The sequence below is a fragment of the Oncorhynchus nerka genome, linkage group LG4, assembly GCF_034236695.1.
Source record: "Oncorhynchus nerka isolate Pitt River linkage group LG4, Oner_Uvic_2.0, whole genome shotgun sequence".
Taxonomy (NCBI): domain Eukaryota; kingdom Metazoa; phylum Chordata; class Actinopteri; order Salmoniformes; family Salmonidae; genus Oncorhynchus; species Oncorhynchus nerka.
The window spans coordinates 37960559-37976797 of NC_088399.1; the positions used below are offsets into that span (position 1 = coordinate 37960559).

Consider the following 16239-nt stretch of genomic DNA (forward strand, 5'->3'; position numbering starts at 1 on the left):
CCAGCATTGAAGTTTTTTTGTCGTGTCTTTTCTTTTTCTCACAGTACATGTTGGTTCGCAGATGGGATAGGGGCCTTGTCAGACAGTAAAAGCAGAGTTGAGGAGAGGAGAATAATACCTTTATTTAGGCTTCCCGGAGTCTCCCACAACAGTTGCCGTTCTGCTGTCGGATCGCATCTCGTCTCGTCATGACTGCTGGAGAAAACAATGGCCCTCATCCTGAGCTCCCAACCACCCCTACCCCCCAGTGTGGTGAGGCCCCCACCCACACCTACCCCCAGTTTGGTTCGGTCACCCACACCTACCCCCAGTGTGGTGAGATCACCCCCACCCACACCTACCCCCAGTGTGGTGAGGTCACCCCCCACCCACACCCACCCCCAATGTGATGAGGCCCCCACCCACACCTACCCCCAGTGTGGTGAGGTCACCCCCAAACCTACCCCCAGTGTGGTGAGATCACCCCCCAACCACACCTACCCCCAGTGTGGTGAGGTCACCCCCACCCACACCTACCCCCAGTGTGGTGAGGTCACCCACACCTATCTCCCAGTGTGGTGAGGTCACCCCCCACCCACACCTACCCCCAGTGTGGTGAGGTCACCCCCCACCCACACCTACCCCCCAGTGTGCTGAGGTCACCCCCACCCACACCCACCCCCAATGTGATGAGGCCCCCACCCACACCTACCCCCAGTGTGGTGAGGTCACCCCCAAACCTACCCCCAGTGTGGTGAGGTCACCCCCCAACCACACCTACCCCCAGTGTGGTGAGGTCACCCAAATCTACCCCCAGTGTGCTGAGGTCACCCCCCACCCACACCTACCCCCAGTGTGGTGAGGTCACCCCCCACCCACACCTATCTCCCAGTGTGGTGAGGTCACCCCCACCCACACCTACCCCCAGTGTGGTGAGGTCACCCCCACCCACACCTACCCCCAGTGTGCTGAGGTCACCCCCACCCACACCTACCCCCAGTGTGGTGAGGTCACCCCCACCCACACCTACCCCCAGTGTGCTGAGGTCACCCCCACCCACACCTACCCCCAGTGTGGTGAGGTCACCCCCACCCACACCTACCCCCAGTGTGGTGAGATCACCCCCCACCCACACCTACCCCCAGTGTGGTGAGGTCACCCCCCACCCACACCCACCCCCAATGTGATGAGGCCCACCCACCCCCAATGTGACACCCCCACCCCCCACCCCCAGTGTGGTGAGGTCACCCCCAAACCTACCCCCAGTGTGGTGAGGTCACCCCCAACCACACCTACCCCCAGTGTGGTGAGGTCACCCAAATCTACCCCCAGTGTGCTGAGGTCACCCCCCACCCACACCTACCCCCAGTGTGGTGAGGTCACCCCCACCCACACCTATCTCCCAGTGTGGTGAGGTCACCCCCCACCCACACCTACCCCCAGTGTGGTGAGGTCACCCCCCACCCACACCTACCCCCAGTGTGCTGAGGTCACCCCCACCCACACCTACCCCCCAGTGTGGTGAGGTCACCCCCCACCCACACCTACCCCCCAGTGTGCTGAGTTCACCCCCCACCCACACCTACCCCCAGTGTGGTGAGGTCACCCCCACCCACACCCACACCTACCTCCCAGTGTGGTGAGTTCACCTCCCACCCACACCTACCCCCAGTGTGCTGAGGTCACCCCCCACCCACACCTACCTCCCAGTGTGGTGAGGTCACCCCCACCCACACCTACCCCCAGTGTGGTGAGATCACCCCCCACCCACACCTACCCCCAGTGTGGTGAGGTCACCCCCACCCACACCCACCCCCAATGTGATGAGGCCTCCACCCACACCCACCCCCAATGTGATGAGGCCCCCACCCACACCTACCCCCCAGTGTGGTGAGGACACCCCCAAACCTACCCCCAGTGTGGTGAGGTCACCCCCCAACCACACCTACCCCCAGTGTGGTGAGGTCACCCACATCTACCCCCAGTGTGCTGAGGTCACCCCCCACCCACACCTACTCCCCAGTGTGGTGAGGTCACCCCACACCCACACCTACCTCCCAGTGTGGTGAGTTCACCTCCCACCCACACCTACCCCCAGTGTGCTGAGGTCACCCCCCACCCACACCTACCCCCAGTGTGCTGAGGTCACCCCCCACCCACAACTACCCCCAGTGTGGTGAGGTCACCCCCACCCACAGCTACCCCCAGTGTGCTGAGGTCACCCCCACCCACACCCACCCCCAGTGTGGTGAGGTCACCCCACCCCCCACCCACACCTACCCCCAGTGTGGTGAGGTCACCCCCCACCCACACCAACCCCCAGTGTGGTGAGGTCACCCCCCCCCACCCACACCTACCTCCCAGTGTGGTGAGGTCACCTCCCACCCACACCCACCCCCAGTGTGGTGAGGTCACCCCCCACCCACACCTACCCCCCAGTGTGGTGAGGTCATAGGACTTATAGTAGACAGTGCTGCTGGAAGGAAGCACAGAGAGTGGGGTTTGTAAGCATGGAGTTGTATTCTACTCTCATGGAGTTGTATTCTACTCTCATGGAGTTGTATCCTACTCTCATGGAGTTGTATTCTACTCTCATGGAGTTGTTTTCTTCTCTCATGGAGTTGTATTCTACTCTCACGGAGTTGTATCCTACTCTCATGGAGTTGTTTTCTACTCTCACGGAGTTGTATCCTACTCTCACTGAGTTGTATCCTACTCTCGCGGAGTTGTATCCTACTCTCATGGAGTTGTATTCTACTCTCTTGGAGTTGTATTCTACTCTCATGGAGTTGTATTCTACTCTCATGGAGTTGTATTCTACTCTCATGGAGTTGTATTCTACTCTCACGGAGTTGTATCCTACTCTCACGGAGTTGTATCCTACTCTCATGGAGTTGTTTTCTACTCTCATGGAGTTGTATTCTACTCTCACGGAGTTGTATCCTACTCTCACTGAGTTGTATCCTACTCTCACGGAGTTGTATCCTACTCTCATGGAGTTGTATTCTACTCTCATGGAGTTGTATTCTACTCTCATGGAGTTGTATCCTACTCTCATGGAGTTGTATCCTACTATCATGGAGTTGTATTCTACTCTCATGGAGTTGTATCCTACTCTCATGGAGTTGTATTCTACTCTCATGGAGTTGTATCCTACTCTCATGGAGTTGTATCCTACTCTCATGGAGTTGTATTCTACTCTCATGGAGTTGTATTCTACTCTCACGGAGTTGTATCCTACTCTCACGGAGTTGTATCCTACTCTCATGGAGTTGTATCCTACTCTCACGGAGTTGTATCCTACTCTCACAGAGTTATTTATTATTTTTATTTCTACTTTGCACATTCTTCCATTGCAAAACTACCATTCCAGTGTTTTACTTGCTATATTGTATTTACTTTGCCACCATGGCCTTTTTTTGGCTTTACCTCCCTTCTCACCTCATTTGCTCACATTGTATATAGACTTGTTTATACTGTATTATTGACTGTATGTTTGTTTTACTCCATGTGTAACTCTGTGTCGTTGTATCTGTCGAACTGCTTTGCTTTATCTTGGCCAGGTCGCAATTGTAAATGAGAACTTGTTCTCAACTTGCCTACCTGGTTAAATAAAGGTAAAATAAAAATAAATAAAATAAAAAGTTGTATTCTACTCTCATGGAGTTGTATCCTACTCTCATGGAGTTGTATTCTACTCTCTTGGAGTTGTATTCTACTCTCTTGGAGTTGTATTCAACTCTCATGGAGTTGTATTCTACTCTCATGGAGTTGTATTCTACTCTCATGGAGTTGTATCCTACTCTCATGGAGTTGTATCCTACTCTCACTGAGTTGTATTCTACTCTCACTGAGTTGTATCCTACTCTCACTGAGTTGTATTCTACTCTCACGGAGTTGTATTCTACTCTCACGGAGTTGTATTCTACGCTCATGGAGTTGTATCCTACTCTCATGGAGTTGTATTCTACTCTCATGGAGTTGTATTCTACTCTCATGGAGTTGTATTCTACTCTCTTGGAGTTGTATCCTACTCTCAAGGAGTTGTGTCCTACTCTCATGGAGTTGCATCCTACTCTAATGGAGTAGTATCTTTCTCTCATGGAGTTGTATTCTACTCTCGGTCCCAACACTCTTGACCAGTACTATTTTTGTTGATTATTATATTGTACAGGTGTTTTGAGGGAGGTCTAGATGTGATTAAGAGCCTCTTATGCCCAGGGTCCTAACTACTCTTTGTGAGTTGACAGATGAATGGAGAAAGTCTGTTCTTGGAGTTTTGCATGCCTCGTCACGTGTTCCTCCTCCATGGCTACCCACTGGGCACAGGAAACAACGCTGATTCAACCAGTGTGTGCCCAGTGGGTAGGCTTACTTCCCCTGTTGGCTGGACCTTAGCCCCCCTGTCCTGTCTTCCCAGCTCCCCCCTGCCACACAGTAAACACACCAGGCTGTCATATTTACGCTGACTGTTAAAACTGTGTGGACCAGATTAGCCTGTTTCTACAAACCCAGAGAAAGAGTCTCCTTGATGAATGAGTAAACACACTCACACACACAATTTATCCTGCATTGAGAAATTCAGAAAAAAATAAATACATTTATTTTACTAGGCAAGTCAGTTAAGAACAAATCTTACTTTCATTGACGGCCTAGGAACAGTGGGTTAAATGCCTGTTCAGTGGCAGAACGAAAGATTTGTACCTTGTCAGCTCAGGGGTTTGAACTTGCAACCTTCCTGTTACTAGACCAACACTCTAACCACTAGGCTACCCTGCCGCCCCCAGCAGTGCAGTCGTTCAGTTATTGATAAAGAGTGTGAGGGGGATCGTATGATATTGTCACTACTATGGTAGACTGGCACAATTCTGGCCAAGCATCCTGGATTCCCCTATCTGTGGCAGACACAACACCAGAAGTCGTTTCTAGGTAAAGCACTCCAAATGAAGTTATATTTGTGGGCCTTGGGTTTATGCAACGGTGGCGTGGGTCTATTGGGCATCTGTTTCATCCTCACTGCTGCAGCTGCCTGCACAGGGCTGCCTCTCCTACATTCATCCTACCTCCAAACATCTCTGTGAATAATACATTTTGCGTGGAGCTTTTAAGAGGGACGTGGCGGCACAAGGATTGCGTCAATAAGAAAGCCCAAACCTCAGCACTGGTTTATTAGCCTAGCCACTGTAATGATGGTGGACAACGTGTGAGTGATTCACCAGGAGGATGGAAGCTTTAACATGGCTCCCGTTGGTGTCGGGGCTGAGAACGAGGCTGTGAAAATCTGTGAAATTATCGCTTTTTTCCTGGACTGTTTCTCAGCAATGGCATCATTTCTGGAGTGGACCGCTGCCAAGAGCGCAGCATGGAAAAGCCATTGTGCATAGGGTCTGAGACTGAACCCTGCTAAGGCGGCACACGGCTCCACGGCTTGTCTCCATACCAGTCGTATGCTTCTTGGAGACGTCTTTATGACATTGTTATGGCTCTAGAGAGGTCTACGGGTCGGCATTTGCTGTATGTATTTCAATGTCAGCGTGAAGTGACTGGAGAGAGTGGCGTGTGGTGGGCACTGACGTTGAGTCATCCTGGGACTGCAGGAAGGAGGATTGCATCATGGAAACTAGACGTCTGTGTAGTTCAGGGATTTCAGAGACTCTCTTTTCACTTCATCCCCCCTCTCTCCCCCACATCCTCCAACCAAATCCTCCTCGGTGACGCTGGCTAGTTGAATTATGTAGGAGGGCAGTTGGGGAGAGAGATGAGAGAGGCACTGGGAACAGACTCTGTGTTCCCTAGGTTCTCTCTGTTTGAGTCTGGTTCGGGGGTGTTCTTATTCGTAATGCAGGACCACCTGGTTGTGACAGAGGCACTTTAACACAGAGCTGATGGTCTTTTGGTGCCTTAAGAACCCATCCTAGATTCCATCTCTGCCACCAACACACACAGCTCTGAAAGCACATGGCCAAGCGAGTCGTCAGTTACTGACTCACCAGTCCCCTGTGTTGAAACTAATAATCCCTGGTCTTTTGAAACTGAACAACAGCCCTATGTTTAAACACCAGTACAGACCAACAGGATCCAACCTATTGAGTGTCTCTTCACAGAACTCTTGGAGCACAGACTCGGCTTTGTAAGAATGGGCTTGTGAGCCAATGAGGATGGCTTGGGCTTGGTTTTATTATGCTCTCTGCCTCAGAGGAATGCAAAGTGGCTTTGTTCTCCATGCATGATGATGATGTAACTGTTCCATAGAGATAAACTAAACGTCAACCTTCTGTGGCTCAGTTGTACTCTCAACCATCCAGAACACATACACACAGAGGGAGAGAGAGAGAGAGAGAGAGAGAGAGAGAGAGAGAGAGTTAATAAACGAACCCAATTTCTTTTCAAGTGCAGACATTAGTCATGCAGTCAGGTCTCTGGCAGTCTTCCACTGCTGTGTGAGGTCCTGGGCCATGCTTCTAAGGAGGCCCTCCTTCCCTCCCTCCCTTCCTTCATGTCTCTGGGGGTGTGCTCCCCTGACATTCCCCCCCCCCTCCGTTTATCTCTGGGACACCCCCCACCCCACTCCCCTTCCCAGCCTGCTCCCAGTCCGACTCCTGTATAGTGTCAGGCCTCCTGTTACAGAATGAGAATACTGAGAGCCACCAACATCTTCCGTCTCAGCTCCTATCACATCCTATTAAAAACAATGCAGTTACACATCAGCTGAAGGAGAGGACTTGGTTGGTTTCTACAAAGACATCACACATACGTAGGGAGGGAGGAAGAGGGAAAGCACAAGGGAGAATCCTGCCCGTGTGGAGGGTTTAGTGTTGAACTCTGCCGGCGCCTGCCTTTGAGATGGGCCCTAATTTGCTCATTTGTATCTGTCAGTTGTGCTTTTGTGTGCCCAGCAGCGTGGGCCAATCAACAGCCTGGGACAGGCAGGCAAGGCTGAAAGCCTCTCAGAACAAGAGAACTCAAACACTTTTATTCCCCATCAAAACATGAGTCAACCTTTTGTATTGGCACAGAGGGGACCTGGACGCCTGCCACACATGTTTTGGATGCTGCCACCGTTTCCACCCCACTCCCTCCCTCATCTCCAGCTTTCTTTTACACTCTCTTATCTAATCTTGCAAGCATATTTATGTGTGGTGCAGGTAGTACAAACAGTTGCTGGAGCTTGCCCTGTTTCCTTAGAGGGCATGTAAAACATGTTTCACTTTCTAGCCCAACAGGTCGGGACAAAAACGAGAGTGTGAAAGACAAAAGGAGCTGGAATGAAAGCATAGTGAGCTGCTAGTAGAGGGCTAGTAGAGCTGGGAGGAGCTGCAGGTAGTCATAGCTGATACAGGTTCAATAGACCCAGTAGTAGCAGGGTAGAAGCACCATATATATTGATTTGATTCTTCCTGCTGTCTTTTAAGAGGAGTATGAAAGTGGTCAGCTCAGCAGTGTTACTCTGTAATCATGGTGTCAGACTGCAGTTGTGGTAGTACCCCCCCCCCCCCCCCGGCTGTCCCCTCTCCCACCAGCTATGCGATTAGAGCCAGAGCCCGTTACATCCATCTGTAATCCTGCTCTGGCACCCCCCCCACACACACACACACATACAGCACAATGTAACCATTTATAATAAATTAGGTTAACTGAACTAAATGGAGTCATACACTTAGGACTAAACACAGAATCGACCTGATGCAAGGCAAGGTCAGCACTCAGCAGCCATACAGTCATGTTCTTTAGTCCTCCTGGACTGGTCTCTTCAATGAGCCCTGGTCCTCTGATGACAGCCAGAGAGAGAGGAAAAGGCTTGAGCTGCCCCACCTCCTGGCTCTCTCACATCAACCTGAGGGTGGGCCTGCATGCCTGCCTGCCTCAACCTGGGCCTCTTCTCCTATCTCTGTCAGCTAGCCTGCAACCCCCCCGCTGATGCCCCACAATGACAGACTGGCAGCCCTAATACCACAGCCTGCTTTATCTCCCTGAATTAAAACCCAATTGGAGGATGGATTTGGGGAAGTGCTGGCTCAGGCAGAGCTTTTTTAGGAATTGGGCTGATTTTATTTTAGGAAGAAAATGTAACTATGTGGACGGAAACACTTGAACATCTTCAGTCCGAGGATTCATTCTAGAACTGATATAGATGGAGTTGGCCATTCATTAAATGGTTTGTTTGGGAGTGGATAGGGCCGCCCCTCCCTCCCAGCCTGTGTGCGTGTGACTGTGAGGTAGTGGCGTGTTTGCAGGAAGTGCTCGTGAAGAGAGCAGGACGCAGGGGAAGTGTTTGGCTGAGCAGACAACCTGGCTGCTGCTAGGAAGCCTGCTGATCAGGAGAGACCAAGGGGCACAAAGCCTCCCCACCATGTCCCCCTGTCACTGAGGAAGTAACTACAATACACACACACATACACACACACACACCGGCCTGTGACGTCAGTGAGACAAAGCTCTGCTGGAGAACGCTCCCAACTGGACTCGTTGTTATTCTCACCTGTCACCTACTGAGCAATCCATCAGTTTTATATTTCTGCGCATTAAAACGGAGGAATTCAGCCCCTTATGAAACATGGCAGGATGGATGAGACCTGCTCTCAATCACTGCATAATGCCTCCAGGTCTCCAGCATGGAAATTGGAGTGTCACAAACACATTTGTTTGTGGAAATCTGAGGACAAGTTCTTATTGAAGGTGCACTGAAAGCCAGCTTATGTTGTTAGCCACCTTGACAAAGTAGGTAGCAGAGGAAGAGGCATGAAGGAGAAAGTGAGAGAATGAGAGAACGGAAATAAGATTTGAGAGAAAGAGATATGCAGTGTGAGAGGGGGCGAGAGAGAGAGAGTGTGAGAGACAGTGTGTGTGTGAGAGAGAGAGAGAGAGTGTGAGAGACAGTGTGTGTGTGTGAGAGAGAGAGTGTGAGAGACAGTGTGTGTGTGAGAGAGAGAGAGACGGAGAGATGGATTCTCCAATTACACTGAATGAACTACAGAACAAAATACAAATCCTCCAACCCAAAAAGGTCTGTGATGTTGATGGTATCCTCAATGAAATGATACAATTTACAGACCACAAATTCCAATTGGCTATACTTAAACTCTTTAACGTCATCCCCAATATTTGGAACCAAGGACTGATCACCCCAATCTATAAAATTGACAAATTTGTCCCCAATAAATACCATGGGATATGCATCAACAGCAACCTTGGGAAAATACTCTGCATTATCATTAACAGCAGACGCATACATTTCCTCAGTGAAAACAATGTACTGAGCAAATGTCTGATTGTCTTTTTTACTAAATTACCATACGACAGACCATGTATTCACTGTGCACACCGAAATTGACAAAGAAACAAACCAAAACAAAGGCAAAGTCTTCTCATGCTTTGTTGATTTCCAAAAATCTTTTGACTCAATTTGGCATGAGGGTCTGCTATACAAATTGATGGAAAGCGGTGTTGGGGAAAAAACATACAACATTATAAAATCCATGTAGACAAACAACAAGTGTGCGGTTAAAATTGGCAAAAAACACAGATTTCTTTCCACAGGGTCGTAGCATGAGACAGGGATGCAGCTTAAGCCCAACCTTCTTCAACATATATATCAACGAATTGACGAGGGCACTAGAACAGTTTTCAGCACCCGGCCTCACCCTACTAGAATCTGAAGTCAAATGTCTACTGTTTGCTGATGATCTGGTGCTTCTGTCGCCAACCAAGGCGGGCCTACAGCAGCACCTAGATCTTTTTCACAGATTCTGCCAGACCTGAGGCCTGACAGCAAAAATAATAAATGATGGTTGTCCAAAAAAGGTCCAGTCGCCAGGACCACAAATACAAATTTAATCTAGACACCATTGCCCTAGAGCACACAAAAAACGATGCATAGCTCGGCCTAAAGATCGGCACTACAGGTAACTTCCACAAAGTTGTGAATGAGCTGAAAGACAAGGGAAGAAGGGCCTTCTATTCCAAACAAAAGGAACATAAAATTTGACATACCAATTAGGATCTGGCTAAAAATACTTTAATCATTTATAAAACCCATTGCCCTTTATGGTTGTGAGGTCTGGGGTCCGCTCACCATCCAAGAATTCACAAAATAAGACAAACACCAAATTGAGACTCTGCATGCAGAATTCTGCAAAAATATCCCCCGTGTACAACGTAAAACACCAAATAATGCATGCAGAGCAGAATTAGGCCGATACCCACTAATTATCAAAATACAGAAAAGAGATGTTCAATTCTACAAACACCTAAAAGGAAGCGATTCCCAAACATTCCATAACAAAACCATCACCTACAAAGAGATGAACCTGGAGGAGAGTCACAAACACAAACAGGCCCCAGGACAGCAACACAATTAGACCTGAGCAGCCTTTCAGGTTATGTTAATATAAGACTTGTTTTACTGTGGATATAGATACTTTTGTACCTGTTTGATCGAGCATCTTCACAAGGTCCTTTACAGTAGTTCTGGGATTGATTTGCACTTTTCGCACCAAGGTACGTTCATCTCTAGGAGACAGAATGCGTCTCCTTCCTGAGCGGTATGACGGCTGCGTGATCCCATGGTGTTTATACTTGCGTACTATTGTTTGTACAGATGAACATTGTACCTTCAGGCGTTTTGAAATTGCTCCCAAGGATGAACCAGATTTGTGGAGGTCTACAATTATCTTTCTGGGGTCTTGGCTGATTTCTTTGGATTTTCCCATGATGTCAAGCGAAGAGGCACTGCCTTTGAAGGTAGACCTTGAAATACATCCACAGGTTCACCTCCAATTGACTCAAATTAAGCCATGACATTATTTTCTGGAATTTTCCAAGCTGTTTAAAGGCAGTCAACTTAGTGTATGTAAACTTCTGACCCACTGGAATTGTGATACAGTGAAATAATCTGTCTGTAAACAATTGTTGGGAAAATTACTTGTGTCAAGCGCAAAGTAGATGTCCTAACCGACTTGCCAAAACTATAATTTGTTAACAAGACATTTGTGGAGTGGTTGAAAAACTAGTTTTAATGACTCCAACCTAAGTGTATGTAAACTTCCGACTTCAACTCTATGTTTATTTATTTTCCCTTTTGTACTTTAACTATTTGCACATAATATGACATTTGAAATGTTTTATTCTTTTGGAACTTTTGTGAGTGTAATGTTTACTGTTAATTTGTGTTGTTTATTTCACTTGTGTTTATTATCTACTTCACTTGCTTTGGCAATTTTAACATATGTTACCCATGCCAATAAAGTGCCTTTAATTTAATTGACACACACACACACAGATTGACACACACACACAGATAGACATACACAGAGAGAGAGAGAGACACACGCACAGAGAGAGAGAGAGCGAAACACACAGAGAGAGAGACACACACAGAGAGAGCAAGAGAGAGAGACACACACACACAGAGAGAGGGAGAGAGAGACACACAGAGAGAGAGACACACACAGAGAGAGAGAGGGAGAGAGAGAGACACAGAGAGAGAGAGAGAGACACACACACACACACACACACAGAGAGACACACACACAAAGAGAGAGAGACACACACAGAGAGAGACATGGAGAGAGAGACACACAGAGAGGGACATGGAGAGAGAGACACAGAGAGAGACACACAGAGAGGGACATGGAGAGAGAGACACAGAGAGAGACACACAGAGAGGGACATGGAGAGAGAGACACACAGAGAGGGACCAGTGAATAACACATTGGGAGTAAAGGAAGGCTCTCTCGTGAATAACCTTTAGAGTGGGATAGCTTTCACCTGGACCTTTCCTGGTCAGTCTATGTCAGGGAAAGAGCAGGTGTTCATAATGTTTTGTGCACTCAGTGTCTGTCTGTCCGTCCGTCCGTCCGTCTGTCTGTCGGTCTCCTCCAGCCCTGCAGAGCAGAGCTCAAGTTCAGCTATGATGTGAGAAGGTCAGGGTTGTGGCTCTGGGCTGCAGGCTGTGTCTTTGTCTCTGCAGACAACCAAAGGAGCCACTCAGGCTTGAGGTTTAGGTGGGCAGGGAGAAGCATAACAAGCTGTGACTGTGCAGATTGCTGCTATATGGCCATTGAAGTAGATTAGATGGGATTGGTTGTGAAATGTTCAGGCACTAAACCATTAGATGGCTAAACTCAGCTGTCCACAATTATAATGCAAGGTGTCTTTCCAGTGTAATGTATGGGACATAATAGATCCTAAAGTTCTAGGCTTTTACTGCAAGTTAATACCGCTAGACAGTTGTGGTAATGATTAATATAACAGACTGCTCTCATTGAGTGTACATTGAAAATAATGTTGATGATGCTGATGTTGATAATGCCAAAAATACATCTTAATGACGCTGCTTATTCTGACACATTTTCTTCTCTTTCCTCCCTGTGTAGATTCATCAGGCCAGGTGACCTCATCTCCCCTGGGCTCTCCCACGTCCCACCGGGGCATGCACCCATCCCTGCTCAGCCCGTCCTCCATGGGGCCCTCGGGCTCCCTGCACTCTCCCATCAGCACCCTGAGTTCTCCCATGAATGGCCTGGGCTCGCCCTTCTCTGTCATCAGCTCCCCCATGGGCCCACACTCCATGTCCTCGCCCGGCATGGGCTACGGCCCCAGTGTCAGCCCCCAGGTAAGGCCTGTCACAGATCCACAGATCCACACAAACACATACACACACACACACACTCATACCTGTATAATAAACACACACACATCACAGATGTTACAGAGATAGGAGACAGACAGAGAGAAAGAGAGAGAGAGAGAGAGAGAGACAAAAAGAGAACGAGAGAGAATGAATGAATTAACTAATGAAAGTGTAAATCAGAGAGAGAAAAGGAGGAAGGAACCCAATAGCAAGTACACAGATGCCGGTCACACACACTTGCCTGACCAACCCGCAGACAACCGTAAATCAACTGTCCCTAATACTGGGCCCTGTGGTGCATGGGGGGCTCTTCCGTGACCCTTTCTTTTTCACAGTTTGATACTCAAGCACTGTCCCTCACTCTTCTCCCTCTCTGACCTGATCTCTTCACTCTCTCTCACCCCATTCTGCTCTCTTCCACTTTTTCTCACCCTACTTCCCTCTCTCTTCCCTGCTATTGGGTTCCTTCCTCCTTTTCTCTCTCTGATTTACACTTTCATTAGTTGATTCATTCATTCTCTCTCGTTCTCTTTTTGTCTCTCTCTCTCTCTCTCTCTGTCTGTCTCCTATCTCTCTCTCCTTCCCTCTGTCCTACCCTCTCTCTCTTCTGTTCCATCAATAAGCACCCCAGTTTCTATGGTGGTGAAAAAAAGCATAATTAAGTCATCAAAGCTTCCTGTGGCCCAGTTTCCTTTCAAAGCCAAATCTAAAAACGTTTCCCCAAAATGCAGTAACAGCCTTTTTGTGTTTGCTAATAATTGTGTTAAATAGGGAGTCAGCGATGCGCTGTTGTTGGAATGGTTTTCCCTGGCTTTTGCGCTCCTAACCAAAGCGTCCCATATGTAATAGAGTTAAGTGTGGATTAAGGGCACTTTCCGAGAGAGAACCAAATTCTGCATTCTTCTTCCATTGCTAGAAAGAAAGCCCCACCTCCCCTTCCTCTCCTCCTCCGCTTCTTAAGTGCATTCATCTGCAATGTGGACTCGATCCCGGTGCTGCCTTTTCAATATGCGGGTGAATATAATGTTTGGTACAGTAGCAATGGCTACTATTGGTTTTGCTCGGATCCGTGTACATTTCAAGGTCTGTAAGAGAGAAGGTTTGAGTGATTTGTTCCTCGGGATGATTCAGCGCCAACATGCACTCACCTCTTTCAGTCAGAGATGAACTCAATGAAACTTACAACTGGAAAATCTTGGGTAGAGGGACAGTTGCTGGTAGGTGGTGAGGGTGGAAGGTGGTAATTGGTGAGGGTTGGATCTGACTAGTAGCTGGCTGACTAGAGAGGGTGGTGGCTGACTGGTAAGGGTGGTGGCTACAGTTGGTTACAGAGAGTTTAGTGAGATGACTGGTAGGTGGTGAGTGTCTACAGTTAGTTAGAGAGGGCTGTTGGAGGGTTAAAGGTGGTGTGGCCCTGCGGTCACGAGGCACAGCTTCTCTGATGGAAGGTGATTTGAGTCAGACGGCAGATGCCTCATGCTCTTACCACTCGGCTGACTGGCGGTTTTCAGGAGTCGTCGGGCGGAACGAGTTTGCCACTCTCTGTGCCCTCTTGTATTTAACCTCCCAGGATCCGCAACAGGATACCCCACCTGCAATGACCTCCCACACACACATACAGTACACTGGACACACACAAACACAGGCACACGTGCACACAATTTAGAGACTTCCCTACCTCACACACACATTCATATTCATACATACAGTGCCCAGAGGGACGTGTCATGGGAAAGGACATTAACTGCTTTTTTTGTTGTTGTCAACCATCTTGTATTCTAGCCATCAAACCACATGTAGAAGATCAGCCCGTCCTTAAGACTAGCCACATCTTACATTTGTCAGTCAGTCCAACTCGCAGATCAGAACCAGAACCAAGGCAAACTTAGTGGCTGACTGTGGCTTTGGACCTCCAGCTGAGGTCTTATTTAGTCTTTTTTAGCGACACCAAGTTTGGTATGTCTGTGCTCAGACTGACATTAATTCAGTGAGCCAGCTTTTTGCACCGCATATGGTTTAAGATTAAAATATCGTCTGCATTGTTCCAAGGCAGAACATTCCTCTCTTAGGCGAAACTGATACCTTTTCTTTCTTCCTCTCTATGTCTTTCTTTCTTTCAGTGTTTTTTCTCTATTATTACAGTCTTTTCTGGAATTATACCCTCCTTCTGGAATGTTCTGGGAGACATTTATTGGGGAGGTAGGTTGGGGGGAGCAAAAGACCACAGTCTTGCCCGTGAGAAATTGTCCAGTCCTGTTCTGAGTTTGGGCCTCTGACGCTCCAGCCATCACTCTATCACAGCCACCACAGATTACCCAGGACTGGAACTCATTTTACACTTCCAATGACAATAGACAATGCTGTCTGGCTGTCATTTCTGCGGAAAGGGATCCTCTGTCCTCAGTTAGAGCTGAAACCAGTGGCAGATACCGAGTGCTTTTCCGTTTCATTGGGAGAATCAAATACTCCTGTTTCTATCTGTCCAACCTCCAATGTTCCACTCCAGAAGGACTGGGACGTACAGGCCCACAACTCTTAACACAAAGCCTGTTGTGTGTGTTTCTGGAGCTGAGGCCATACTAATGCAAAAAAAGGTGTAAATGTTTTACAAGAAATAGAATGCTCTTTATAACGTATAAATGTGCCTGCGGTGATGTCATGCACCCGTTTTGGTACATCTTGTTTAGGTAAGGGTCGCTAGGAGACTGGGGAAAAACACACTGCTATAATATAGTATATATGGAGTGGGGGAGAGCAGAGTGGACTGCAGCCCCTTCCTGTGTGGGAGTAATAAAGCTCCACTCCACTGTGCTGGTCTTTGATGAGAGCTGGTGTAGGCACCAGCCACGCTCTATGACATCATGGGGACATGGTCCTAATGGGCACACAATGGAGCCATGTGGAGAGTCCCAGGAGAGCAGTTACCATCACGCATGCTACGTCAATCACACCAAATGGGCAGGCCAATATGTTTTACCCAAAGTCATCTCTAGGTAGCAATTACCTGAGCTGTTCTGCTTCTCGCCATGCACTTACAGGGTAATGGCATCTACGTATGTAGTTTACATGCAGTCCTTATCTAGACAAATATCTTACCCAATTACTTGAGCTCATACTTGGTCCAGAGTTGCAGAGTCACATAGCACAGGGATTGAGTTGAACCCCTAAACCAGATTCAGTGTACATGCATGATAATGCATCTACCTCCTGTGTCCATATGTGCCTCAGTGAAGGCCAGCTGTGTTTGAGGAAGGCTACTCTGAGGGGAAGAAACCACAACACCGGGGTTTGATTTCACACACTGGCCCCCGAGGCCCCTCTAACTGAAATGCCCCGGGGAGCAACACATTTATTTTAAACCTACCCATAAGGCCGCTGAGGGCTTCATTTGCATCTGGTGGTATGGTCTTTACAACTTAAAACGGCAAAGACAGTCTGACCCTACGCACGCACATGCACACACACACACACACACACACACACACACACACACACACACACACACACACACACACACACACACACACAGCAAACTCAAAATGAGCCACTTCAGCACCCACAACACACACACACACACACACAGCAAACTCAAAATGAGCCACTACAGCACCCACAACACACACATACAC

General features: G+C 48.3%; 1 protein-coding gene across 5 annotated transcripts in view; it reads left to right on the forward strand.

Moving 5' to 3' along the window:
• LOC115117569 (retinoic acid receptor RXR-alpha-A) overlaps nt 1-16239 on the forward strand; it is a 252606-nt gene that overhangs the window by 183728 nt on the left and 52639 nt on the right. For all 5 annotated transcript variants that reach the window (XM_065017491.1, XM_065017493.1, XM_065017494.1 and 2 more), the window contains exon 3: nt 12354-12592. In XM_065017491.1, the coding sequence (XP_064873563.1) occupies nt 12354-12592 (239 nt within the window). The remainder of the gene's footprint in view (nt 1-12353; nt 12593-16239) is intronic.